The sequence below is a fragment of the Alosa sapidissima genome, chromosome 13, assembly GCF_018492685.1.
Source record: "Alosa sapidissima isolate fAloSap1 chromosome 13, fAloSap1.pri, whole genome shotgun sequence".
NCBI classification, from domain to species: Eukaryota; Metazoa; Chordata; class Actinopteri; order Clupeiformes; family Clupeidae; genus Alosa; species Alosa sapidissima.
The window spans coordinates 5,116,621-5,144,559 of record NC_055969.1 but is presented as its reverse complement, the minus strand read 5'-3'; the positions used below and the strand labels follow the sequence as shown (position 1 = coordinate 5,144,559).

General features: G+C 42.7%; 3 protein-coding genes across 5 annotated transcripts in view; 2 read left to right on the top strand and 1 right to left on the bottom strand.

Annotated features, from left to right (window-relative positions):
• Positions 1-27,939, top strand: part of LOC121680692 (high mobility group nucleosome-binding domain-containing protein 5-like) — a 692,414-nt gene that overhangs the window by 227,699 nt on the left and 436,776 nt on the right. The gene's annotated exons all lie outside the window — the stretch shown is intronic.
• si:ch211-282j22.3 (ER degradation-enhancing alpha-mannosidase-like protein 3) lies at positions 1,343-21,557 on the bottom strand. Of its 2 annotated transcripts, XM_042060206.1 has the most exons (21): positions 21,539-21,557; positions 16,892-17,037; positions 15,018-15,063; positions 14,314-14,414; positions 13,091-13,130; positions 12,377-12,489; positions 11,677-11,830; positions 11,026-11,160; positions 10,264-10,369; positions 10,044-10,141; positions 9,787-9,912; positions 8,605-8,688; positions 8,363-8,446; positions 8,071-8,195; positions 7,655-7,820; positions 6,538-6,692; positions 5,250-5,370; positions 4,690-4,860; positions 4,215-4,380; positions 3,912-4,103; positions 1,343-3,711 (listed from the first exon to the last, which is right to left on the bottom strand). In XM_042060206.1, exons 2-21 carry the CDS (start codon positions 17,035-17,037, stop codon positions 3,458-3,460), a joined length of 2,583 nt encoding a protein of 860 aa, XP_041916140.1. In that variant the 5' UTR covers positions 21,539-21,557; the 3' UTR covers positions 1,343-3,457. The 2 variants fall into 2 exon arrangements, with proteins under 2 accessions (XP_041916140.1, XP_041916141.1); XM_042060207.1 differs by lacking the exon at positions 21,539-21,557 and having other exon boundaries at positions 6,538-6,686; positions 16,892-18,035.
• slc31a2 (solute carrier family 31 member 2) lies at positions 18,623-26,906 on the top strand. 2 transcript variants are annotated; one of them, XM_042060267.1, is made up of 4 exons: positions 18,623-18,786; positions 22,871-22,937; positions 24,676-24,958; positions 25,670-26,906. In XM_042060267.1, exons 1-4 carry the CDS (start codon positions 18,781-18,783, stop codon positions 25,836-25,838), a joined length of 525 nt encoding a protein of 174 aa, XP_041916201.1. In that variant the 5' UTR covers positions 18,623-18,780; the 3' UTR covers positions 25,839-26,906. The 2 variants fall into 2 exon arrangements, with proteins under 2 accessions (XP_041916201.1, XP_041916202.1); XM_042060268.1 differs by lacking the exon at positions 18,623-18,786 and adding an exon at positions 22,002-22,687.

The window sequence follows — 27,939 nt, the reverse complement described above, 5'->3', positions numbered from 1 at the left end:
CCAACTGTAGCCAGTTTTAAATCTAGACTTAAGACCAAACTGTTCTCAGACGCTTTCTGCTAACTGTGCCGAGTTACAAATTCTGAATCTGCCTCGATAATTATTCTACTTTGTCTTTTATTACTTTTTTTACTACTTTTGCCTTTGTTTTTGCTTACTAATTATTCTTTATTTTTAAATGATTTTACCTTGTGTTTTATGTTTTCCTTTTATTATGATCTTTACCTTTTAACTATTCTTTGACTATATTGCCCTTCTATGCTTTTATTTGTTATTATCGTTTGGTTTTGTTTATGTAAAGCACATTGAATGACCTCTGTGTATGAAATGTGCTATATAAATAAACTTGACTTGACTAAGGCACTTCTATATATTTATATTAGTTTGATCTGAGCACCTGAGGGTGGCTTGTCATTTGTCACAATCAGGATATAATTCAATTGATATACAGTGGGCCTCTAACAGACCAGTAAAGTAATTCTTCTGCAATTTATACGGTACATTTTGCACGCCATCACATAAAGTATGATGTTTTCTCCCACTAACAAATGAGAGGGATGAACTGTCTGTTGAACTATGCATTTAGGAAAAAAACATTTTTTTTGAGAAAAAATTTGAGAAAACACCCTCCGACAAAACATTGTCAAATCACACACATGCACTTAGACTTGGCAATGATGACCGACTTCTTCTTGACCAAAGTGACTTACATATGTCAGCAATATTACCAGGGATCACATTGTCCCCGGAGCAACTTGGGGTTAAGTGCCTTGCTCAAGGGCACAACGGTGGAAGCCAGGAATTGAACCGACAACTTTCAGGCTACTGCACGCTAGCCCAGCTCCTTAACCACTACACTACCACCACCATTCAGACATGTACTTGACCTTACCTGAATCTTTGACCTGTGAATGAAGTTGAAGACCTCGCAGAAAATGATCATGAGACTCTGCTCTGCATAAAAAAAAAGTCACAACTAAAATAAATAAACTAGACTTGCAAGTTTAGTTTTTTTCCCCCTGCTGTACCATGAAATCTGTCTGCATCACCTGCTGGGTCGCCTGGTTAGATTCCCTCTTATTTGGAGCTGTGCACTAAATTTGGTCGCTTTCTTCCAAAAATCCATGTTTGGGCTTGACAGGGAAAAACACTCACTGTGATCTCTCAGCTACAGGATTGACAGAAATGGAATGTACATTATGACATCACAATCTGATCAATGAGAAATAGAATGACTATTCAGATGAACAGCATTTTATTTGTTTATTCTTTTTTTCCACTGGCATGTCACAGACCATACCTACACACGTGTGCAAATATAAAAATGGAGGTATTCATGGTATGATTTAGGTCACAAATCCATTTATTATCAGACTAGATCAGTTCAATTGAGTCAACAGAGGAGACAGAAGCTCATGCTCATACAGTAGAGGGACTGAAATAACTTTGGCACTTTCACTCGTCACACCCTGCACAACTCTCACATGGCAACTATAGTATAATCTCAAATATATATGCAGATCTATAAACACCCCATTAAAAATGCACATTAAAAATCTTTTCTCGCTCCATTTAATAATATCCCACTGAGTGAACAGTAACACAAGGGGGATCAATCAAGCCATTTAAACCTCTTCAAGCATCTGACATATGTAAGCCACTGATATCCCCCCCCTTGTGGGTTACAGTACAGTTGAGCCCTTACTTAAAGTCGAGGTACACTGGGAGCCAGGATCCGACGAGAAGGACACTACACTTGCCCTAACAAACTGAGGTACCAAACATCTATTCACAATTAGCAACCCATAACCCAAAACTACTGTGCATCATTATGAACCTGTAGCATGACAAACAGTACCTAACCTGGTACATATGATCAGATAGACAGGTAGTGTACTTGTGGTTGTGGGGCATAAAACCTAAAAGGAATGAATAACATGTACTAGAGGATCATGACGGACCCTACACTCTGTGTGCCTGAAGAATGTAATGGCTGTTGTGTGTTTCTCCATGATGTTGACTTACAGTATCCACATGAATCCCCAAATACTCATACACACACACTTTAAGCTGTGTGTTGTGTTTAAAATAATCAAGCAAAATTTTGCATCAGTCATCTGACTCTAGACTCCTGGAAGTCCTCCTAGGACCTAAGCAACAACATAAAACTAATTCCCCATTTCTCTATTTGTCACACATACACACACTCACACTTTGACCTGTTAGGCAGGTAAGGAGCTTATGGGGTCTGGACAAAGTGCTGGGGGGAAACTGTCACAGTAGGCAGTAAAGAGGCAAAAGTTGTGGCAACAGTCTGCCGTCTTCTGCCACAGTTAGATCCAAAATGGCTGCCAACTGTTGCCTGGCCACGATCTTAGGCATCTGGGCTATCAGTCAGGGTCATCCCTTGCATGTGGGATGTGCATCACGTATTGGCACACAGAAATTAGAACAAAAACAAAAGAAACATTGTGTAGTACAGTCGACACATCCAAAAATAACATGCATGAGGACTTTGAACTTTCTCCCTCTCCAACTATCTCTTCCTTTCTCTCTCTTGCACACACACACACAGTCACATTCAAGTCTTTGTTGTCCCTGATGCTTCAGTACTTTGACTTAATACGAAAGTGTTTTACCTGACTGTACTGTTACTGGCCTCAAGCCTCCGTTTCCAAAATGTGTTTGCTTACGGCATATTGGTGTAAAAAGTAAACAGAACAAAACAAAAGAAAACAAACATAACAACAAAACAAAAACAAAAAACATCACAAGTTTGGTCATTGGCTAGCCCCCCCCCCCGGGTATTCACTGGATCCCAGTTATCCAAGTTAGAGCCACTTAAAACAGTTTGAGCCACTTAATTCATCTCATCTCAACACTCTGACGTAGTAGAATAATAAGTCTGTGTTTGGTTGGCCTGTTGTTACTGAGCAACTGTGGTTGTCATGATTTACACCACTAACGTCCTCTACTACTTTGAATTGGCCAAAGAGACGAGGGATACTCTTATTCTATAGATGAGACTAGAGAACATGGTTAAGGTTGCACGCTAACCCCTCCCCCTAAGGAAACAAGGAGGTCTCCTTCCATCAATAATCGTTTCACCTTCCCTGCACCCTTGGGCACAGAAGATGATCAGTCCGTAGCCTAAGACTATCATTACGTCTGTACCAAATCATCCTATTCCATATGTTATGCTATAACACACAAATGATACAGTTCCACTACTACTAACTATACAGGACCCATCCTTTACACTAGTGTTTGAGGTCTGAGTTTTCCTTTCAAAGTCATTCAAAGACTCTCCCATAGGGTGAGAGCCAGCAGTTTATAGCAACGCCCCTCAAAGGGCGAGCCGGAGCGCTGCACGAGCACTGATCCTGGACCAGTGCCCAGTCCTCGGCAGCCGTTGTGTCGCGAGTTGGGTGGATTCCGTGTCCAGGCTGATTGCAGGTCAGGGGTCGGCTTCGGGTTTGTGGTTAGGCTCCTGTCCACAAGCAGGCTGGCGGCCATGTTGCGAGGCACTGCAGTGGCCAGAGGGAGCACTGCTCTCCTCCACGTGCTCCGTGTGTCTATTTGTGTCCTTGGTGTCCGCTCCCTCGCTCCCAGGGTCCAGGAGGAGGTGGAAAGTGGTGCCATCTCGCTCACCCTCCTCCATCTCTCCCTCTGTCGCTAGGCGGAATTTTATGTTTAGCTTCTCCGTTTTTTCTGGAACACAAGAGCATAAGCATCTTCCTAACGGGGTCGGCTTCAAGACTGTATGTACATGTCTGTGTAATATGAAATGTAGGTATATACTTTTATGTACAGTATGTCTCAATAAGAGCTGATGCCACGTTGGCAGTATTTGGGTAGCAGAGAGTGATATATTCTGAGTAAGTGTGAATGTCAGTGTCTGGGGTCAGTACCTTTGCCCAGCTGGCGTTCTTTGGGCAGCAGCAGCACGTCCACGTTAGCGTGCTGGTGAAGGGCAGAGGTCAGCTCCGCCCCCTCTCGGCTGAACAGAAACACCAGGGGAATTGTGATGTCATCAGTAGACACCCCGTCCCCCACCATCTGGAACAGCGGCGTCTCCTCACTACTGCTTCCCTCTCTGTGGTCTGGGCAGAGGAGTTAAGGTGTTGTGGGTAATGTAGTTTATCTCAATTTGAATAATAATATATGGTAGGACATATTGAAAACTACATTTCTGTGGGGTGTGGGGACCTTACCTATGAAGATGACACCTGTAACCCCAGCCTCCTGTAATCTCCTGGCTTTGGCGGCAAACATGCAGTCTCCTCTAAGGGCCAAGGCGATGTGGCCCCTAAGGGCCTCTGCATTCTCAATGGTGCCACAGGCTGAGTAGGGCTCGCTCTTCACTATGGTGCCCTTTACCTGCAGAGAACAAGGGGAGGGAGACAGAGAATCAGAGGAAGAGAAAGAAGAGGCAAAAAAATGCATAGGATTGGAAACACCTGTGCAGTTGTAAGAATAAAGTCAGGGTTTATTTTTAAATTATGCTTACTACTATTAAGCGAACCCAACTATAAGTGCAAACCCAACACAAAGTACAAATACCAACAAGGAATAGAGAATAGAACAGCACTTTTAACAAGTGTTGTTACCCAAAATAGTCAGACACCAATTGGCTGATGTTTCAAAACATTGGTTGGTTTTTATCGGTGGTTTGTTTCTTTTGCTCACCCCATGCTCCTGCTTGGTAAGGTCCAGGCCAAATTTGGCCGGGCCGGCAGTCAGGACCGTTCTACCCAGAAATGGTGGAGAGATGACCTGGACAATCAGGGGTACCACCTCCTCTTCCTCAGGGGTCTGACTGACCTCAGCCACCAACTTCACCCTGTACACACCTTTCTCCTGATCTCACACACACACACACACACACACACACACACACAGAGAAAGAGACAGCATTTACATTCAATGATGATGAACTACAACACATAGATATTTGTATAAATATGGATACATTCTAAAAATCATAATTTATATCATTTGAATAGCTAATTGGTGTTTTAAGCCTCCAACGTCGTCTTCCAGGCAGAGCTGCATGTAAGGCACAAGGGTTAGGCAAGGGTTAGGATTTGGGTTAGGTGCCTTGAAGTCAACGGTCGCAGCACTGCCTTGAAGTCGACAGTGGGGGCTTAAAACACCATTGAGCATTTGAATGGCATCAAAGTTCCATTGAGGGTCATGACAACTACACATTTCTCTAAATGCTCGCGGGTGCCAGTCAGATGTCTTACATGTGCCCCTTTGCCCGCTGTTCCAACAGCCGCCTCGTTGAGTGGGGTGAGGGTGATACCCATGCTCTTTAGGAACTCCACTGGCTCCAGGCCCGTGTCATGTAGAGGCAGCTCAATGCCCCTGTGAGAGCACCACGGGGACAGAACAGACAGCACAAATCAAATCACCGTTCCCACAGCTAAAGAAAGCCATCCAAAACACCCCCTTACACTGAATATTTAATGAAATCATTTTTGTTCACTAATGTAGCCTTCATTAGGTGCATCAATGATGAATAGGTTTTAGAATGAATCATAGGTAGAGCTCAGAGGGTGAATTCATCATTCATTTTTGAATGATCACACCACTTGCATTGCATTTTGGGTAAATAATCATTCTAAACCAACCAACCAGCACATGGCCTCAATGGAATTACTGAGGTCTCTAACTGATGAAGCAATGTGAATGAGCAAGGCACAAACTGTGATATGTGAAACAGGACAAACTGTTCATATGGAAAAACACACAGAGGGAGACACAGTTTAATTTACATTCACTCTGCAGCAGGTGCTCCATATGTACTCTAGTGCTCAGGGATTAGAGAACTGCTGCACATGGCTGACTGATGGTACACAAGGCTATATGAAAGACAAACATATCAGTAACATGGCAGCATCGGTTTAATAGGTACACAAAAGGCATGTATAGCACTCAGCCACTCACTGAGGTAGAATGATAGCAGCTATGTAAATACTTCTATCTATAACTCTATGAGCGTGTTGCTATCTATAACTACAAGGTGACTCTGCAGCATTCACATCTGCGTTCGAGGACTCCAGTTACTATGGAAGCACAAATGACCTCTGGTTAGCATTCAGTGGATCTAATTATTGCTAATATGAGTCCTAGCAAATATACAGTCCCAAATGCACATGAGCAACCTATTCTGAGCACCTCTTTTCATATCACGTGTGTTCACTTTTAGTTCACGTGTGCAAACATGTGTATCCTTGGCAAGATGGTCTTTAGCAAAGAACATAATGTCTTATCCTGGAGGGCTGTTGTGTATTCACAGTTCTGCCTCTACTGCCTCTGTGGCATGAAATCACTCAACTGTGCAGGTGTCCCAACTCCTCAGTTCTTACCAATCACTTAACACAGGAGAGCAATGACCTGGATAGTCCAGCATGCCTGAAAACTTCCAGCGCAAGAGTGTACACATTCCCTGCCAAGAGACTACACACAGAGATCAGAGAGAGAGAGAAAGAGAAAGACACCACCAACAGCTCAGCTAAACACCTGCCCCACCTGACTGGTGAGGGGTGGTAGGCCCTGCCCACCCCCGTCAGGTACTTGTAGCCGTCGCGGATGCTCTTGGCGAAGGAGGGGTTGTTGGGGAAGAGCGTCTGGGTGCTGGGGCACGAGTAGGTGAACAGGTCCTCCCCATGGTGGCTCAGCTGCTCCTGCCAAGCACCATGATGTCAATGTCAAATGATTGATGGGACTTTTGTATGAGCAGCCACAATCCAAGATGGTGTTTGTGTCCTAAAGTTTCCTATATACTCATTCATAACTAGTGAGAGAAAGTGGAATAGAACATTATGTCCAATATTCCAATATATGGTTTAATGTTCTGCATTATGCCCAATATTCCAAATGTGGTTTAATGTTCTGCATTTCTCATTAGTAGGTCACTTTGATACTAAAAGTATTATTCTGTGTAATGACTGTATGATATCTGTACTGTCCCTGTGTATATCTGTGTGTGACTGTGTTTAGAGATAAGCAGGAATATTATGACTTTGCAGTGTTTCACTGTTCTGCATGGCTGCGTCAGTAGCTATCTGCTCCGGATTGCCAGGCTGCCACTAATCAGGGTCTGAATCAGGGTCTGATTCAGTGTAGTCCACGTGAGATGGGATGACCAACGCCATCTCCCGTCAGCTTGGAAGGATACTTAAACCCTAACTATTTCCTTGTCTAGTTAGAGCAGCTGATGTATCTTTAGGTGAAGTCATGCTGTCTCTCCCTTGATGCGCATCATTGTAAATAAACTCTGTTCCTGATTTTTCATACTATTGGTCTGACTGGGTCTCTATTAAATCTATGGTATCAAAATTACCATCACTAGTCACCTATAAGATCCTCCAGTTCAAAATAATCCAGAAAAGGATTCTAGTCCTAAACTAAAAACAACTTTTCAATGGAAATCTACATTGAAAAAAAAACCCTTTTCAACCAACTGCAGAAGGCAAGCAACAACAATGAGCCAACAACAGATGGCACTCTTACAAAAATACTAGGCATCTGATACATCCAGTGCTTTTTGTCAGTAATGTTAACATAATGAGCTTGATTCTCTCTGTATAAGCACTGGGCAAGTCCATGCACTGAGCTCTGTGTGTTGGTAAGGACCGGTCCTCACCGTGTGGTTCCCCTGGCATGGAGGCTGGGTGGTAGACAGGGCAACAGGAAGTAGGTGGGCCTCTGTGGTGAATATGTAGTTATCTATGTCCAGAGGCAGCTGGCTCTTCTCCGAGAACAGCAGGTAAAGGTACTTAAACATCTCCGCCAGGAAGAACGAATCCATCCTGGGACAAAAACAAGGGGAATCATTTGTGAGTTCAAGATGCTTCTAAAACAAAACAGAGGAAGGGAACAGGGCAAAGCATCAACAATGAGTATAAACCGCACAAATAACAGTGAAACATGAGCATCAAAAAACACATTATGGTGTAAAAACGGAGATAACAAAATATCCGTTGCATAATGCTACAATAATATGACATCACTGTTTGCTCCGAGATCCAGTTTTCTAGCCCGCTGTGGCGTGTCCTCTACCTGTCCTCGTGTGTGCCCGTCCTCACATCCTGCACGGCGGCGAAGCCACAGGGGACGCGGGCGTGTGTGTTCAGCTTCTCCACAATAGACTGGCCCACTTTCAGATAGTAGGGGTCCCCTGTTGCCTGTGGAGGGGGTTTCAGAGGGAGTCAGTGCGCTGATTGAGGCCTCCACCAGGCCCCACACAAGCTCATCTACAAACATTATTATTCATTTATGATTGAACATTATATTGCTGATGGATAAAAGTGGTGCTCAACAGCCTAGAGTCAGTGTTGACGTCATTCATTACCTTGTAAAGGAAGTAAGTGCTTTCTGCAAACTCTGGACGCAATGGATGCTGCCCCCAGTGAACCCTGAACTCTGTAGTGAAAGCCTGGCAACAATGAAAAGGAGAGAGAGAGTGAGAGAGAGAGAGAGAGACAGAGAGAAGGCCTGTGAGTCATGTATATCAGTAACAGTTGTTTCTGTAATGAGTTGCAGCATTTCCCGGTATCCAGTTAGAAATGGTGGCTCTGAGTCGATGTTCTTTACCTCTGGAAGAAACTTGTGCTGCTTGGTGACCTGATAAAGCATCTCGTGAGTCTCAATAGCTGGCTTCAGATCACCTCTTAACACCTACACACACACACACAGCAAAAGATGAACGTACACAGACACACAAATCACAATAGACACAACTACTAACATGTAATAAAATCTATTATTGCCCGACTACTATTTTTAATTGTTGTTCTGCTGTTCTACTATTTTCTCGAGTTGTAAACATTAAGGGTCTCTAAGTCTCATGTTGTTGTGGCATATGCTGCTGAGACTCCAACTGGGTAACTTAATGAAGTAGAGTGCGGTGCAGTCAAAACAACACTGCCCACTCCTCCAGGGGCAATTACCAAGCAACCAGGTGTTACTGTTGACAACATGCAGCCAGAGCCGGCTGAGAGCCTGCAGTAAACATCCAATTGGGAGAGGAATCGAGCTGCGTTTACACGGGCAGGCCTTGATATACAGTTCTGATTTTCTGCCTATATCCGATTTTTTGGACTGCCTGTTTACTACATCTACGTTTGAGAGTGGCCCATATCACAGATATCTGTTAACTAATGGTTCACTAATTTTAACTAATTAAAAAACACTACAATCCGCATTTTGGTCACCGAAATGAAAGCAAACAAACAGAGGGCACTGCAAATGCACAACATAAGCTAGGGTATTTCAGTGGCTAGTTGTTTATTTCCGTTACCAAAGTATCTTGAGAAGTTCGCAAAATAGGCTTTATTCAGATTTATTTTAAATCGAAAAAGAAAGTGGAGAGCCTACCGCTTTTATTGCAGCTTTTCCATCTCTGTTTTCAATTCAATTACATCGTTCTGCCAGTCATGCGTTCATGTGAAACTGACAGCAACATTGTAGTCCATGTAATGTAAATGCAAAAACGATTGTGCAAAAAGATTGTGGGCATTTTCAACGTTGAAAATGACAGGGAATATCCGATCGGCCCATTTAAACTGCAGTCGCTCTGGCACATATCCGAGGCCTGAAACCGATCTGGAAATTTCAGAATCCATGCACTTTTTTCCTGTTTACACGTCCATGCTGCATATCCGAATTGTGCAACATATGTGTCTCAGCCTGTTTACAATGGCAAGGACACAGCTTTGTGAATGAGTGTATATGAGAGAGTATTCTGTGCATGTGTGTGTGTGTGTGTGTGTGTACCTGCAGTCCAGGGAAGAAGGCGAGCAGAGAATCCATCCAGCTGCGCACGCTGACGGTGGGGTTGTGCATGTGCACATTCAGCAACAGAGGTGGTTGGCTGATGTACTTCATAATGGCACTGTAGTGCTGTGGGTATAACACACACACACACAAAACTGAGTGCGGAGTTATGCTGTACAATACTGTGGTGATAGTAATATGAATAAGACATTGAATCAATATTTAATATTGGTGTTCTGTTGCACCAACCAACTTACAGTATTGAAGCGCTCTAGATACACATTGTCTCCCAGCAAAATGTAGGCCTTCATGAGATACTCATAGTAGGAGTCGATGCCAGCACCAACTCCACTATCTGGGGAGTAAGGAAAGAGAAACCGAGTGAGAAAAAAAGATGGGAGACCATAAAACATTGATTTCCCATTTCACAAATTATGTGTGTGAGGAAAGCCGCATATGTGTGTTATGCAGACTTACCCCTGCGGACCCAGTCTCCATTGTGGATGTTGATGACCGTTCCTACAAGGTCACTTCCTCTCTGTCTCTTCTCCCAGAGCACATCTAAGGCCTTTCTGGCATGCTCCTGTACAGAATACGACACAACGCCATCAAAACACACACACACTGACACACACACATACACAATCATCAAACCGCATCGCACTAAACACAAGTAATACAATAGCTCTACCTCTCTTTCACACACACACAAACAGCTTTCGATATCGATATATATATATATATATATATATATATATATATATATATATATATATATATATAGTATTGCCACTTGCGTAATACATTGTATAGCATCATCGCCACTGCAGCCAAATATATCGATATTTTTTAATAAAGCATTAGGCTTTGCAAAAATGTCTATACAGCTGACTATTGTGATATTGTTTGTATTATTGGTCTGCTGAATTATCAGTATAATGTGAACTACATATCATACTGTCCAGGTATAGCAAATTGTTTTTCCAGCTCTTTTTTCACATTTTCAGTAAAAATTATTGCAATATGCATTCATTGTATCACAATATATCGTGATGTATTGTATTGTGACCCATGTATCATGATGCGTATCGTATCGTGAGGTCCTTGCCAATACACAGCCCTAACACACACACACACACACCGTACCTCACCATCACATATAGACAGCATAAAACACTTCAATATTTGCCTCCCACACACATTCACCACAACACGGAACTACAGACACAGGAGGTGTACCTCAAACACAGAGTCTCCAGACAGTCTGCTGAGAGCCGCAAACTCCAAGATCATGGTCCCCGCACATGCAGTACAGGTGTCCGTCTCCGTGCCTGTACGGGAGAGTGGGTTCAGGACCCCGTACTTCAGGTTTACCTGTGGAGAGGGTGTGGGGTAGGGGAGCTTTTAACCATCAGAGGGAACTTACATTTTTATCAAATGAAACAATTTCATAACATGGCTATATTCACTAACATACATAAATATTTTACAAACTGTAAACTTAATTGAGTCTTCCAGTCCATTACCTGAGAGTCTGACTATTGGCAGAGTGCCAAATGCACTCTGGATGCACTCTGAATAGTAATTAGTGGCAGCTGGTTTCTCTAAAGTTAAACTGTGTGTGAGGTGGGAGGAGAGCACATCCCCAGCCTGTGATTATGTGGAGTTTAGACAACATGAGACTTTTCTGGCAGGGCCTGTGGGCTTACAGTGTTTGTTATGCTGCACCAATCCCAAATGGTCTGACCATAGAAACAATGCGGTGTCTCAAAAAAGCGTAAAGGTATTATACTGTCTCTGCATGTATGTGCATACGAGAGACGGATGAGAGACAGTGTTCAGACAGCTGATGCTAATGTGCGTGTGTGTGTGTGTGTGTGTGTGTGTTACCCGTGGGTAAGGCAGGCCGCTGGTGGTGTTAAAGGCAGGCAGCAGCCGGTGGCCGAGGTCTTTGGCCATGTGCAGCAGCTCGTCTCTGTACCAGTGCATCCGGTCCCCTCGCTGCCTCAGCAGGTCAGCCATCACATGCGCCCCCAACAGGCCACTGCAGGAACAACACAGCTCTCATCACACTACAATGCATTTTTACATCATCCAAGTAGACCTTGAAATACACAACAAAGTTTAAGCTTCATAAAATCATAATCTGCAATTATAAACAGCATTTCTTTAAAACACAAACATACTATGCATACACTGATTGCACACTACAGAATGTTCTCCAATAAAGAAAAAACACCATTTCCTCTGCTTTAGATATACTCCTGACATTTTTTGTTTAAATGTGCACTGACAGACTCTATCGCTGGTTTATTTGACATAACACCTCGGCTCAACATCACACGTCCAAGCCCAGGTGCTGGAGTCACACTGTTATGCTTTTCTATTAAGGGCCGGAAGGTGAGCAGGTGGAGGCATTATCTCACAGTGGAAGCTAATCACTGCAACAGTTATTAAGGAGCTAATTTTAAGTTGATTTGAGGAGACATGAAGTTGTTTTAAAATAATGTGTTTCTAAATGACTGGCGTTGGAGGACTTATGTCCAAAGAATTATTTCAGGTTGAGCAGTGGAGGACTGGAGAAAGTTACCCAAGGACACGGATGTTGGTCTCAAAGACGGAAACAACAATGTCGTTATCCAGTCGGACATCTCTCAGCGTCTTCTTTACTGCATCCTCAAACTCGTCCAGCTTGTTTAGAACCTGTTCGCAGGGAAAATGAACACTCTGGTCATTACTACTTTCAATTTTTTAAAAACTCAATATCCCATTATCACCCAATATCCCAAACAAATGATGACTAAAGAGTTGTTTCAGTGTTCTCTCTCTGGCTGATGAGATGGAGGATACAAATGTCATCACACTATGGCTAAAGCCTGAACAGTGACCCATTTTCATATCATCTGAACATATTCTCTACAAAAAGAAGAATTGTATTGATTTACAAGCAGTAGCCGGTGAAAACTGAATCGGTGGTTACCTGATCCAAGTAACTATTTTCCACAATGACTTTCCAGTTTGAGCCTTAAAACTAATTCATTAAATTAATTTCTTGCTCTTAATGTTACCTTTCTGTTGTCTCTTTTGTTATCAACATACATGATTTTGTCATCAACAACTTTCTCCAAAGGAGGCCTGGTAGTGAGAATATGCAATGTCACCACACCAAGTCATTGACATCCTTCCTCATTCATGTTAGTTCTAATCAGTCTTGATGAGCCAATTCAGTTAACTGAAACCTCACTTTGGAAAAATATAAAGTTTGAGTGTTCAGTCCAGAGGACTGCATCAACAAAATACTCACCACAAGGGTGTCCAAGGTGTCGATCAACGTGAGAGAGAACCTAAAACACAACCACACCAGAGTGAGTAGAACTGTTCAGAACAATGAGCAGACATAAACTTTCCTGCGATCTAGGCTCAATGGTGTTTTAAGCCCCCACCGTCGGCTTCAGGGCAGCGCTGCGACCGTCGACTTGAAGGCACCTAAACATAATATTAACCCTAACCTAACCCTAGTGCTTCCCATGCAGCGCTGCCTGAAAGACGACATTGGGGGCTTAAACACCAAGCAACGCGATCTAGACTCTAGATCTTCTTCTTTCACTCGTGTAGAGGAGCAAAGACGGGTGGACACCAAAAATTCCCATTCCCTGATTAATTCGACATCACATTCAATTATATTAATGACACATACGCCCCAGGCGTTGAATTCTTAATGAGATATTAATCCTCACTGACGTTTCTATGAAAGCTCTCTTGCTCACACACACATGAACACCAACACACAGCAGACTGCACTCTGAGGGGGGAAAAAAAAAGATGACCCATTTCGTAAGTGCTTAATGCAAATGGATGATAACCATGATGTATCTGGAGGGGATACATCTATCCTTAAGGAGAAATAATAAAGGGGGGAGGGGGTGTCAGAAAAAGCGAGAGAAAGACAGAGAGAGGGAGGGGAGAGAGAGAGAGAGAGAGAGAGAGAGAGAGAAGTAGGGCAGGGCTCAGGGGGCTCCTCTCTCATCCATGTGTGAGAGCACCGAAACATGATCTGATGAGAGGGTGATCTGTTCTGTCACCTCGCCTGTCTATAGGGGACAGGGGAGCCATGCACAGCCCAGCAGAGTGGCCGTATTAACACCCTCCGCCACTCAGCACTCTCCCTTTCACACAGTGGAGCCACAGCAGCACTCAGGCCTCTCTCTGTTCAGTGCAGGGGAAGATAATCACTTCAGTGGGAATATAATGGCACCTACTGATGTATTTAATCAGGAAATGCAGTGTAATGATGCATTTAATGTTGAGTTAAGGAAAACGAGTTAATATATTCAGCTTATGATAAACGTTTTCAGCATGAGGGCCCTGTCATTCCAAGACTAGACCAGAAAAGTCCTTGACGTGATGGGGAGCACACGCACAATGCAGCCACACTTCCTAGATGGTCACGGCCCCTAGTTATTCCCACTGTTACTGAAAAGTGCAACGAAGACATGGACGCTTAATGGACGCTTCTTTTGCACTCACTTTCCCAAGGCGTCGTCGATGTCTCCCCGATTGGGCTCCAGTCCCCGGACTCGCCCTCTGCAGCTCAGAGGCATCAGCTCATCAGCAGGGTAGGCATACTTCTGCATGGGACCACAAAGCCTTTTACAATCACTATTAACTACACACAGGGCATTTTGACCTATGACTCACTGTTTATGAGGTCAATACATGCCTTGAAGGAAGACATGTATGAAAGGTAAATCTTTTGGTAAGATTTATATGATAGATATTCTTACTAGTGGGACTAAAGATGTACTACTGTACATGGTACGTCTCAGCAATTCAATCTTCACAGTAATTCATTCTTGACCTCGGGTAATAATGGTCTAAATTCCTCACTGAAGTGTGTCATGTAAACCGCCACACCTACAGTACTGCCTCTTTAGGACATAACTAGGGCTACTGTTCTGAATACCCATCATATATGTGGCAGTGTAGCATCAGGTGAACAGGGTACCAAAGAAGAGCTTGCTAAAAGAGAGCCCTTTGGTTGAAGGCAGTGTTGAAGGCCTTACAAGAATCTTGGAAGATCAGACTACAGAGGTGAAGCGTAATCACCGAGTAATTTACAGATTGCATGAACATGTGTACACGCACAGTTAAGATGAACTGTGGAATGTTCATTATTTCACTGTAACGTACAGGACTGCTTAATGTGCCCATGGCTTGCATGTGTCCCTTACCATGTAGCTGCCATACGCATGGTCAAACATCTCCAGAATCTGGTCCCTGAAAAACACAAGGGAAGAGCAGGATTTTGACTTGATTCATGACAACTGGCCATAAAGGCCTAAATGTTTTTTTTTTGTTTTTTTTTATAAAATAATGGATTGGTTCACCTAAGATTGTTAAGCCTGCAATGAAGAGACAATGGTGAATGACTAAATCTGATTATGAATTATTGCTTTTCCATTGAAATTAATAGATTATAGAACCACAAAGGAAGTACAGTATACACCTGTAAAATCCTGGACATTTAGTTGTTGTAGCATACTAAGGAACATATGTTGAATTTGAGTGAAATTACATGAAATGACCTCAAAACACACTCAAGACAGCCAGTATGGTGCTTCCTGTGGATTGCTTCAACAACTCAGAGTACACGAACAGTCAACAGCCACTGAGTCATAGAGCTGGTCTTTACACTATACAAGTGCTGCTGTTGTAGAAACGTCTGTCAGTGACCTTCTGGGAATAATCTCAGGTGACGTGTTTGTGTGTGTTTGTGTGTGTGTGTGTGCGCGTGTGTTGGCCACAGATTGCCAGTGCCGCGCCATGCTAAGGCCTGGAGCGTCTGTTCCGTGTGTGAAGATGAGCTGGATAGGGTAAATAATATCCCTCTCTTCCCTGATGAGACATGCTCTTTCTGCTCTGCACCAACAGCCTGAGCAATGTGACTGTTCATCTGCCTTTTTGCTTCATTGGAGCACTGGGGGAGATTTGGAAAGGCATTGACACACGAGGGTGTGTCCACAGGGCACTGGCCACAGGGCAGATGGCCGTCAAGTGAGCATGTTTTGAGAGCAGCATGAACACCTGCTCACAGTGTGATGTCTGGTAAATGAAAGGCCTACACCTCAAGCAAGTGGTGCAAATTTACGCGCGTCAAAGACGTGAATCATTGAGGCGTGGTCCCAATTGTTGGGAAGCACACGAAAACCCCCACATGCCCGTCACGTGGCACGTTCGTGGGACACAGACGTGGGAGCAGGTCATGCGGCCTTCAGAGTGGGAAACACAAAAAAACTGATTGACACAGTTTCAAGTTGTCAGTTGAGACAATTAAAGCTGGCTACTTTAGTCGTTTTTAGTGCTTTCCCAATGAACAGTGCTGCTGCCTACTACACCTTACACTTACTTACAGTTCAGGAAGGTCACAGTGAAATAGTAAGCAGATGGTTCTGAAACCTGCGCACATCATCTTTATCATTAACTCATATCTGCTCCCTATGGCTGATGAGAACTGACAGTGATGACAGTGATGACTGACTACCTACAGCAATGAGGCAGAACCAGTTGTGTGATCACACAATTCCTTGAAGCATCACACTTAATTCTAACAAATTAAAAACTTGCTAATGTCTCAAATTCACCCTAATGCAACCACTTCACAGTGTTTAAATTGATGCTTTCTTCCAGAGTCACCAACAATACTGGCCTCTTGGAATTGGTCCATAAGTCAGCACAGAGCAAACAGCGAATGTGTGACTTGTCATCAGATTAATAAACAACACGCACAGGCAATGCGTGGTTGTGCAACTTGCACCATCACTACAGTTGCACAATGAGGCATCTGCGACTTCTGTGCCACCAAAACTGCCGTTGGGCTTCACCAAACTAGTTTAAGACTCCTGGTAAGCCTAGACTTTGTCAGATGAAACTTCGAGATCCCAGCCCTGTGTGTCCACTAGTCATGTTTGTTAGGTTGCCCCACAGCAAATATGTAGCCTTCCACCGACTCATCCCAGGGCTCACTGTGCAAGTAGTGTTAATGCAAAATGCGTTAATGTCAGAACAAGACAAAGGCAAACAGTTATTTTGAGAAGTGTCTTCTTACCTTATTTTGCTCTTCTCTTCAGGTAACATGGCCTGGTCGTCTAGGCCAGTCACTCCATGTGACAGATTTAAGACGATGAGCAGTACTGGCAGAAGCATTCCAAAACTACGGCACGAGTGTGGATCTCTGACCAATCTGTTCTCCATCTGAATGTGGACAGTGCTGATAGCTAACAAGTCGTGGTGGGAGTGGGTCTTGGATTAAAAATAGTGTGTACTTTTAATTCCTAATGTCTCTTCATCGGGGACCCATACCTGTCAAGATGATTCCTGGATAGTTAGCCCAAACGGTATTCCACTAGCGGCGATAGTTAGCCAGCTAATAGTATTAGCTAGATAGTGTTAAGGATTCAACCAACTTGGACTCCTTCACCAACGTTCACTTTGACGTTTTCTTGCGAAAGCCTAACTCTATCAGAACGATTCAACAAGACATTGCTTCCGGTGAAACAATGCGGATTTTAAAGCTAACCAAACCACTGCTAACAATACTGGACAAGTAGCTACCTAACGTTATCTGTGCTAGTTATGCACACTGCTCAGTTAGCAAGCTTAGCAAACAAAATTACATACATTTCACCTGAGTGCAGACATTTCCCCTCAAAACATTAAGCGTCCTTGTGACAATGGTTCAGAACGCAGTTCTGTCAATGAACGACAAAAATCGATGGCGATAGTCTAATTGTCCACTTATGCCAGTGCCAATGAGTCGTCTGACTGTTCAACTAGCTGTCAAATTAGCCTCTGTATCGGAAACATTTCCAAATTGGTTACTTACGGTTAGCTAATGAATTTGTGTTCGTAGCCAGCTAACGTTAACTCGGCTGCCATGCATCGGGTTGACATACTGTATCACAGCTTTGGTTTCATACCTGTTTATGCTGAACCCCACGCCTCAACTACGTTGTTTTCGAGGGATAGATGTTCCTGTAAAAGGCACTTGAACGCATCCAACTCCTGTGAAGCTCCATTCTTAACTTCGACTCCGGATTACCGAAATTACTTTCCCACAAACTAGAAGAGCGCTGAACATGTTGCCTACAATAACATTAGAGTTTTTGTAAGGATATCTACTGTATAAGAATGACAGAGATTGTCCCCTGAACTGCAAGTTTCTATACGTTAACGTTACTTCATTTCATACAACAGAAATTCCAGTAAGTCCAGCTGGACATACTACCGACAAACCAGAGTTTCATTGGTCGCTGCGACTTTTTCGTAATCACACTGGGCGGAGTCCAGTCGAAATTCAACGCTAACAGAAACACTGATTTGGAGTCCTTACGAAATTACAAAATATTAACTGCATACTTGGCAGGTAAAGATATAATGCATATATCATTGGGTGTGCTCCAAATTATTGCAGAAACGTTGTATGGTTCACCGCGAAAAGGCCGTAGCCTATTTGAGCAGTAGGCTAGGCTACTGGACCAGTGTGGTTATGCAGAACCAGCCATAAAAGGGCATTTCCTCTCCTTTTTACACAATATAGTTTTGTGTGTGTATGTCAGCATTTGTACTCTCTCCGTAGTAACTCAAAGAAAAATACACTACGAATAGTTTTCATACTGAACATATTCAACATTGTTGAAGGGACAGGCGACATGCATCTTACTCAAATTGACTTCAACTACCATCAGACCTAGCGGCCTATTAATACGTAACGCGATTACCGCACGCTGTTTTGTTCTCTTCTGTTCTGTTCTGTTCTGAAGTTCCTCCCTCCACACACTGCAACATGCAACACACCGCACCGCACTTCGGTCTACAATAACGGGACAACTGGCTCCAACGCTGCATATTTGAGGAGGACAAGTTGCATTCGCTGTGATCTGTTTCATAGCGCCGAACCGACAGGAATTCGATAATTAAATTGCTGCAAAGTTGAGCATGTCTGTAAGTCCCATCAGCACTATTTTTTGTAATCAATTGTTACAGTTCTGTTGTTGTGGCTACATGACGAGCATCTGGCTACATTAATCTGTCAAAAAAATGCGTTTGCTTCCAGAGATTTGCTAAAAACGGAACATAAATATTCACACAATATAGGCCTACATGTAGGCTAATTGTGTAATGCATGGACGTCAAAACAAGCCAGTGGTGGTTTGTGGATGTGCCATATTGTTTGAGGCTACAGCTTAGTTGTTGGCAGTAATGTAAATTGTATAAGATTGACATAGAAGTTGGCTAACACTTGGGTTAGCCTAATACCTACATACATAAAGGACCATAAAATTATCCTATTGAGAATTTGTGATTGACTGAATTTTATTCTAAGCGGAAGTCTAAGTCGATTGAATGTTGCATTCCTTTGCTACGAGTCATTCAGTTTCAGCTTGGCCATAAGGTCACATCATTTCACGGCTTTGGTGGATCTTGGACTGGTGATAAGCTTACCAAAGGCAGTCACCCCAAGGCAGTCCACCTCTGAGCTCCCACATTAGCAAGTTTGAAAGTCAGGTAGAATCACATAATGTGACCGCAGTAATCAGCCTACCATGCACCTTCATACAATACACCAGTGCAGTTGTCCAATGCAGTCTTAAGTGTAGTATGCCATTTACCCAAATTTGCCAAATAACCAAAGACCATTTGCATTTGCCAGTGTTTTTTTGTCCACAAAGTAGAGAGGCGTGACCTGTTGAGTTACACAGCACTGTCTGTCTCAATTCTCACATGATGGGGAAAGAACGGTGTCTGTCACGAGAATATGCGAGCCATTGACATTGCTGATTTGAGCAGCTGGAGGAAACATCAGGAAATAAATATGAGGAAGAGCTGAGATTAGTCAGTGCCATGACCTTTAAACTTGTGTCCTCAGCTGTAGCCTAAATGCTGTGGAGTACTTCCTGTTGGTATTTTTAAATTACTTTTTCGGTGTGAATTGCATTTTTAAAGGAGTAGTCTTTGATTCTAGCAAGGACACCATTCTTTTTTACACTTCAAATACAACTACATTCACTGTTGATTGGCTGAAATAGTGTAGCTCAGTGGTTCTCAAACTTTTCACAATGAGTATCACCCACAAAAGCAATTGGCTCTCCAAGTACCACCATTATGACCGGCATTAAAATACAGGTGCGTAGGCCAATTCAACTACATATTTTACATTGTACATACTGTTTTGCATTGTCAAGTCTTTACAAAAAAGACACCTTGGAGACTCCCTGAGTACCACTAGCAAGAGTTCGCGTATCACCAGTTTGAGAACCACTGGTGTAGCTGATAGTAATACAGCTTTTTAAGCAGTGTTGCTGCACAATGTTCCTCATTGTGGTTCTGGCACGTTCTCATTGATATTAAATCATTTCTTTTCTGGAGAACTTAAATCATCAGTAGGCACGTTGTCATGGTCATCCAATTTAATTAGATAAATGAAACTGATGTGGTTGCCCTGGCACGAAATAGGTGTGCTCGAAAAGTAAACACACTCTCAAGGTTTAACTAATTTTTAAGAAAGCATGTCACAAGATGGACACGTTTCAGCCTATGCCGTCTTAAGTGTCTCTATGTAGGTGGTTGCAGCATTGCTTGAAAAGTTGCATATATCATTACCTTAAAGGTGCGATTTGTAGGATTGTTACCGAACGTTCTGTTGGCCAAAATCAAAACACTGGTGAACCAGAGAGGGTTAAAGCGGAGCGAGAGGCGCAAACGTTCGACAATTTCCGCGTTTGATTATTGCAAGGGGGAGGGGGGGGAAATCCCCCTTTACAAGGATACAAGGAAGTTTATTGTCACATGCATATAGTTACTGGAAGTAAGAAATGCAGTGAAATTATGTCTGGTGTCAGCCTATTTGTGCATTAATGGGGGGGGGTAAAGAGTGCAGTAGAAGAGGGGTTTAGTAGATTAAGTGGCAAGGGCTGCATAAAAAAGGTGGGGGAGGTTTGGGATTGGGTGGGGGGCACCAACAAGGAGCACCCAAGAGCAACAGGGGCAAGGAAAAACTCCCTTACCAAGGAAGAAACCTTGGTCAGATCCACGGCTGAAGGGGCGAACCCAACTGCCAGGGGTCTTGGTGTTATGCAGACCAGAGTAAACCCTCGCTGCACTAATGTCAATGGAGACTTGTGGAATTTTACCAATAAATTGGTCATTATGTCTTTCTGGATTTGTTGAGGGTTTTTTGGAAAATGTTGTCATAATCTGTAAGTGTTTGGGATCATTTCAAGCCTAAAAGTGTAATTTTTTAGCATTCGGATTTGTAATAAAATAACTTAATATCAGACCATGCTGCTGCCAGTTACTGTTACTAACACCTTTTTTATGCAGCCCTTGCCACTTAATCTACTAAACCCCTCTTCTACTGCACTCTTTACACCCCCCCCCCATTAATGCACAAATAGGCTGACACCAGACATAATTTCACTGCATTTCTTACTTCCAGTAACTATATGCATGTGACAATAAACTTCCTTGTATCTTTGGGTGAACGTTCTCAAGACTACCAGACGCGAGCCTCTTCTGGGTTGCCAGATGTAATGAAGACTTAGCTAACGTTAGTTGACCTACAGCTGCTTTAACGTTTCTCCAACCATGACCCAGCTACACATTACGGAAACAGTGAAAACAAAAAATACCTCTCTAACCAACGTAACATATGTAGCTGAAGTTAGCGATGCAGATGAAGTTTAGCATAGGCTACCTGTTGTGGAGAAATATGGCCAGCTCTGCGTCAGACTGGATATTCTTCGTTTGACGAAGACGTCACCATCTCAGGAAGCTCCTCCGATGTCCACTTAATTTGTTTCTTGTTTTAATTTTGGAAATTTGCCTGCCTCTTATAGGCGTTCATGACTACAACTGACAGCTGTTGACAGTTGGCCTTTGCTAATTTGGCAACCCAAATGAGGACGCGCTAGCCCATTATTAATACGCTATTCTAGAATTAATCGTTCAAAACATAAACGAAAATTCCAAGAGATTCCGCCCCGTAACTGATTTTTTTTCATGGGTTTTACGGGGTTTCACGGGTTAGAGTAATGTTGTCAAATAAGCCATTGCTTCAATTCATCGTGTTTCCTCACTCTCTGACAACATATGGTGATCATTTTTGGAATGGTTACAGTTTATTTTCCATTATTTCCTACATACTGGACCTTTAAAGGAGAATTTCTGGCAAAGTCACAGAGTAATGTCGGTATGGAAACAAAGCTAGAGCAGCCAGGCAGCTACACTGAGAGCATAATTCAATCCGAGATCTATGTGAAAAATTGGAGTTTTCCAATTCCAAATTGGAGTTTTCCAAGTCTTTGTCCAAGACACTTTGTTCCCAATTACAGAGAATGGACTGGCAGGATAAAGGATCGCACATATCGGACAGACAGTTTAAGGAACGTGTGGATTATTTCGCTCAATTTGATAAAAGTGTACTTGATTACAGTCAAGAACTGCATCTTCAAGAACATTGAATAGATAGGCCTTTAATGAGGCATTCTGGCATCTGGAGTTTTGGTTTGGAGATAAAGTTGTTTGTGTGGAGTAAACCTACCACTTCAGATATAATTGGTCCAGCTAGGGCCTTGCCATTTTGCTTGTAGTGGATTGCAATGAGTGCAAGCATGCACAGCCAAGAAGGTTAAGTATGAACAGAATAACAGAATTGGCTCAGATTAAAAGGGTTTGCACCTGGTGATATCACATGTTTAGCACTCATTGTTTGCACCTGGTGATATCACATGTTTAGCCTCAAGCGTAGTAGTTCAACTTCTCAGTGTAACTGTGTAAACCCTGGAGATCTGACTTTCATGGAAGATGGTGTCATGTAAAGACCAAATTCACAAAGAGCAAAAAGGTAATTTGAAAACTAAATTAAATTGAAATATCTCTGAAATATCTCTGAAATGTCTCTCGTGATTCCCACCCTTAGTTTGAACCTTGAAATGGGATACTTTAATGGGGTAATAAGTGTGAAAACCTGTATTTGTGAATATTGCTGTGACTGACACTGTTTTGTTCTTTGTTCTACTTCTGACAGATGCACTTTGAAGCCTCAAGCAGCGTCACGCTGCTGTTTGACTTCTGGGATGTGCATGGACCTGCAGGTACACACAGCTTGCTAATCAAAGGCTTGACCAAAACCACCACCCACCTAGAGACTTAATTCTAACATCATACGTCACAGACAGATACACCATATAACGGCCCCTTTTTTTGACTCTGAAGAAGACGCATAGGTGTTAAAACGTTTTTCAGTTAGTTTGCACAAATAAAAACACTTTAAGCATTGAGTGCTCCGGTTCTGCTCCTTGGCTCTTGTTAGACCTTGGATCTCCCTTTTTGACTTCTGCGTCCTGTTCCGTGAGCACCAACCAGGCTGAAGCGCAAGTGACCCCCTTCTACGGCCCCTGACTAGTATTCAACAACAGTGTCTATTATATGCTAACACAGACAGCAGTTAATCACCATGTTTAGCACTCATTTGTTACCTGGTACTGGTTCCTTTTTTTCTAAGAGGCAAACTTAGCATAGGCTTAGCTTTCCATATACAGTGATTTGGATCGAAGGAACCTTTGCCATATTGATCTAAACAGGCGTCAGTGGGATCCTTTCTAGACGGACATGCAGAGCAAATTCAGATTTGCTAACAGGTCTGTCTGGGTTCACCCAGGCTAGATCCAACGTGTTAATGTACATAAATACTGTTATAAATTTACTGTTATAAATAATGTTTGGAATATTTGGAACGCACTGTCATTTCTAGCCAACTCTATCAATTATACCTTGTGAGATTTTTATTTATTCAGATTTATTGCTTAACAATAAATACTGTAGGGCACTGTTCCTTGTTTTCAGGGCATATAACTAACGTTACAGAGCCTTGTTTGCCACTCCTGTATGACAGTGATCCTACAGCTTATTGGGGCTTAATTTCACTTGTGTTAGTTGTTTATCTGAAGCTGTCTAGACCTGCATGTTGTTGTGACTTGGATAGATGTTGATGTAGGATTTCCTTAGGAAAAAAAGGAAAATGCCAATGTGTTTTTTGCACAGTTGGCAGAAAACAGGGCCAACCAGTATTCTTTGGTTATCTCACAGACTGCTGTGAGCAAGCTACTCTTCCACAGCAATGCTTCATGTTTATACTGTACATCAGCAGAACTGAATCCTGATTGCATGTAGGCCAACAAATATGTGCTGGCTTGTTTTGATCTGTTCTAACATGCATGGCATCACCTTGAAACCCCTGACGACATTGGCGTCAGGCTTTGCCAGGATCTTGGTTGAGTTTACAGAGACAGTAGAACATATGGTGCACGTGTTCCACTTTCCATTTTGTCACCAACAGTAATTAGAGAGCCTCCTGTGTCTTGGGTTAGTAATGCACAAATGATTTCAAAATCCTATCAAAACTAAAGACATTAGCTGTCAGAATTAAACATCATTTCAGTCTTAAAGGTGCATGCACACTTTTTGGTAAATTAGCTTAGTTCTAGTCTACCCCAAAATTAGATAAGTGATTACATAACCCTCTCTGCTCATTTGTGTCTCTGTCTGACGCTGTAGCACCTCAGTTAGCCTATAGCTCCCTTTTAGCTAAAAGCTATTTATCTTCTTATCTAACTCAGGGGTAGAAGAAAAATAAGCAAATGTCTTAAAAAGTTGGCGTGTTCCTTAAAGAAAGGTATTTTTGGTGTGCTTGGAGACTCATTTCTTCATTTCTTGGATATTAAATAAATAATGTGGTTGCCCTATGAAGCCTCAGTAGAGCTATTTTGGAATATTCCGCCTGGTTATGTCTTAGGTCATCCTCTGGTCACATTCTCCTTTCCATCCTTGCAGGGATGGTGCTGTCAGTCTTCGTGGTGCTGCTGCTCACCGTTTTTTATGAGCTGCTCAAGGTGTGGAAAGTGGGGTTGAGCCAGCGTTCTGAAGCCCCTGGTCCCCCTCCCTTCCCTGCACCTTACTCACCTACAGAGGGCAGATGTTTCTCCCCTCAGCCAGCTTGTCTCTCACCCCAGCTGGAGAGCCATGAGAGCATCACCGCTCTGGCCAGTAGCCCCTCAGAGTCCACCCTCAATCCTGCCGACGGCACCAACACTGCTACCAGCTCCAGCTTGAACAGGTAGGATGGACCAATAGTCTGTTCATCTCTGGTTGGTATACTTCCTGATCTAAGCAAGATCCTTTCCATTGAGAGCCTTGATGAACTGGTATAATGGATAATATCCTTGGATCCTATAGCCATGTAAAAAGGAAGAATGTTTTATAATTTATTGAAGGATTTATATTTGGCTCTTGGGCTCTGAAAATTTTTCCAACTTTTACCTGTGTTTTACAGTAGAGCATTGCTAAGCTGTAGCATTATCAGAAGTGTTTCACTTTATTTACAGTGGGAAATTGTCATAAATGTAAAACATATCTAACCACAGCATGGTAAGGAAATGAGTCCTAGATACTTTGCATAGTCCTAGATCCTTGCATACATTGTATGAATGAATGAATGAGATAAGATAGGGTAACACTTTATCGACATAAGAGTGACATGACACTGTCATGAACACATGACACTGTCATGACACTTGAACTCTAACCCTAACCCTAATCCTAACTTGTTATGACAACAACCGAATGACACTTAATGACAGAACCGTTATGTCATAAACGTTTATGACTGGTATGACTCGTCACTCTTATGTCGATACTGTCAAGTAAAGTGTAACCTAAGATAACAGTAACTGTGTAAGAAGATTGTCCTCTCTTCAACCCCTTCAAAACTTGGCTGGCATTACACTGTAATATCTCTCTGCTCACTCATCTCTCCTCTCTTCCACAGCTGGCTCCAGCATGGGCTCCAGACAATCCTCCACATCGTGCAGGTCACCCTGGGCTACATGCTCATGCTCTGCGTCATGACCTACAATGTCTGGATCTTCCTAGGGGTCATCGTGGGCTCAGTTCTTGGCTACTTCCTGGCCTTCCCGCTGCTCATTAAAGTGGAATAAAGACCAGGAGAGGAGACTCACTAGAACGCTTGATTGAGGACACTTACAGGAGAGTCTCTAATGCTCTTGTGTTAGACACTGTAAAAAAAGACCTCTGTTGACTGTTTGCTGTTGGGTCAAGAGTACTGTTCGAACATGAAGAGAAGGCGTGTTGATACATGTTGCTACATACTTTGGTGGCACTGAGGTTAATGTGGATTTGAGACAGAGAGGTCTATGGTTACTCTGCTCTGAGGTGCTTTGGCTTTTGAATGATTTCAGACATGAAACTGAACTTCATAGAAAAAGGTGTTTCAAAGTCACAGTACCTTTTCTGTGGAGCCTCATATTGTCCAAAAACATCTCATGTACATAATCACATCCAGTGGAAGTGAAGTGTACAATGCTGCCTATACCTTGATGTAATGATATTTAATGGCCTGTACTGAAAGTTTACAGCTCTTGTTTATATGGCTGTGAGGTTTTTTTTTTATTACAGTGGAGTGATGGCTCATGACTTGCATGTTGCAATGCTGTAAACTTGGGCCCTTTGTCAGCTCTGTATGTACTTGGGTGGGGAAAAGCCAAATGTGCTAGTCCTCAGAATTGAATGGAGAAAGAAAAGCGGAAAGAACACGCCGCGTGGCCTTAGTTAATTAATCACCAGCACCAAGTTTAAACGTTTGAATCTGCCAACAATCAGCAGGTTTACAGTACATCTTGTGACTTTGAAAGGTACTGACGGATTTTTTTCTAATTCCAACTGGTTGTAATGTACATGTAATGTAGTTGTACTTTATCTGACTTGGCTTTTAGCCTAAATAACCAAGTGGAAATAGAACACAGCCTATCTGACTGTTACCCTTTTTAGTAAGTCTTCAGTACTCTTCCATGCTCATTTGACTTACAAAGTCTCCCTAACTTTGTGATCCTAAACATGAAGTAAACTGACAAGCACTGGATTTTGTGACCACTACTGCCCTGACACTACCATGGATATATTTGATAACGGTTATCGTTGGGTGTCACAGGCTTGTGCATTTTTAGCTTGTTTTGTGGTTTGCTGTGATTAAACTGAAATGACTAGTTGCCGTTTGTCTCCCTCTCAGATTTGATTTCCCCTGTCTGTTGGATGGCCATACTGTACATTTAGTTATTTTATGAGAACTGTTCTTTTCTGTTCATTTGCCTACTGTGAAAACTGTGAATGTAATTACAGCGTATAGATTTTGAGTCATTTAGTAATCACCTTTCATTTAATTGAAGTTGATTATAAACACTGAAAGACACAATGAATAGGCAAACATTAAAAGCATTCATATTTAATTATTCACTTTCTGGCATATTTAATACAAGAGCCAAAAGGAAAATCAACAGATGTGATGCAGCTGCAGCTGCTTAGAGTTGTAGTAATAAATAAGAACAGAAATGATCAATCTGACACTCCTCTAATGCTCCCGACATCCTGGCATCCTGTTTACAGAAACACAATTACACAAATTAATTTTCACTTAAGCTGAGGACCATTCTGCACAAATGGCAGTCCTCGTGAAAACAGTCAGAAGCAATCTGGCCACAAAAGTGGCACTTGACATGTACCAGAGCAAAACATCCAAACAATCTGTAAAATGCATAGGGAGTCAGTCATTCTACTACGAGCATCATGCGTTACAACCAAAGCCTAGAACATTCCAGAACAGCGTTACGCTCTCCCTAAAAGGCTGCAGTTTGCCAGGGCTTTTCATCTCGTACAGCCCGACAGACATGCAAAAGCGGAGTTGCAAGTGTGGGTATATAGATTAGACAAGCTCCTCTACTCCTGCACCCAGCAGGTGTTTGAGTGAAGTTGTGATATGAGCTTCGGGTGACCTCATCTTGCCTTGGCCTATTTACACAACCAACGGCACCTGCCACATCTGTGTATGCGGCTCAACTGTATGCATGCCATTTTCTCACATTCTTTCTCTGGCCTGCACACATTTCTGCCTAAGACTTGCAAGGCCACCGAGAGAAAATAAATGATAAATGCTCCATCAATAAACATTATCAGGTTCTGTGAGTCTGGTGTATTGGCATCACATGAGTTGGCATGGAACAGCATGTAAGATAGAAAATGGTTCCA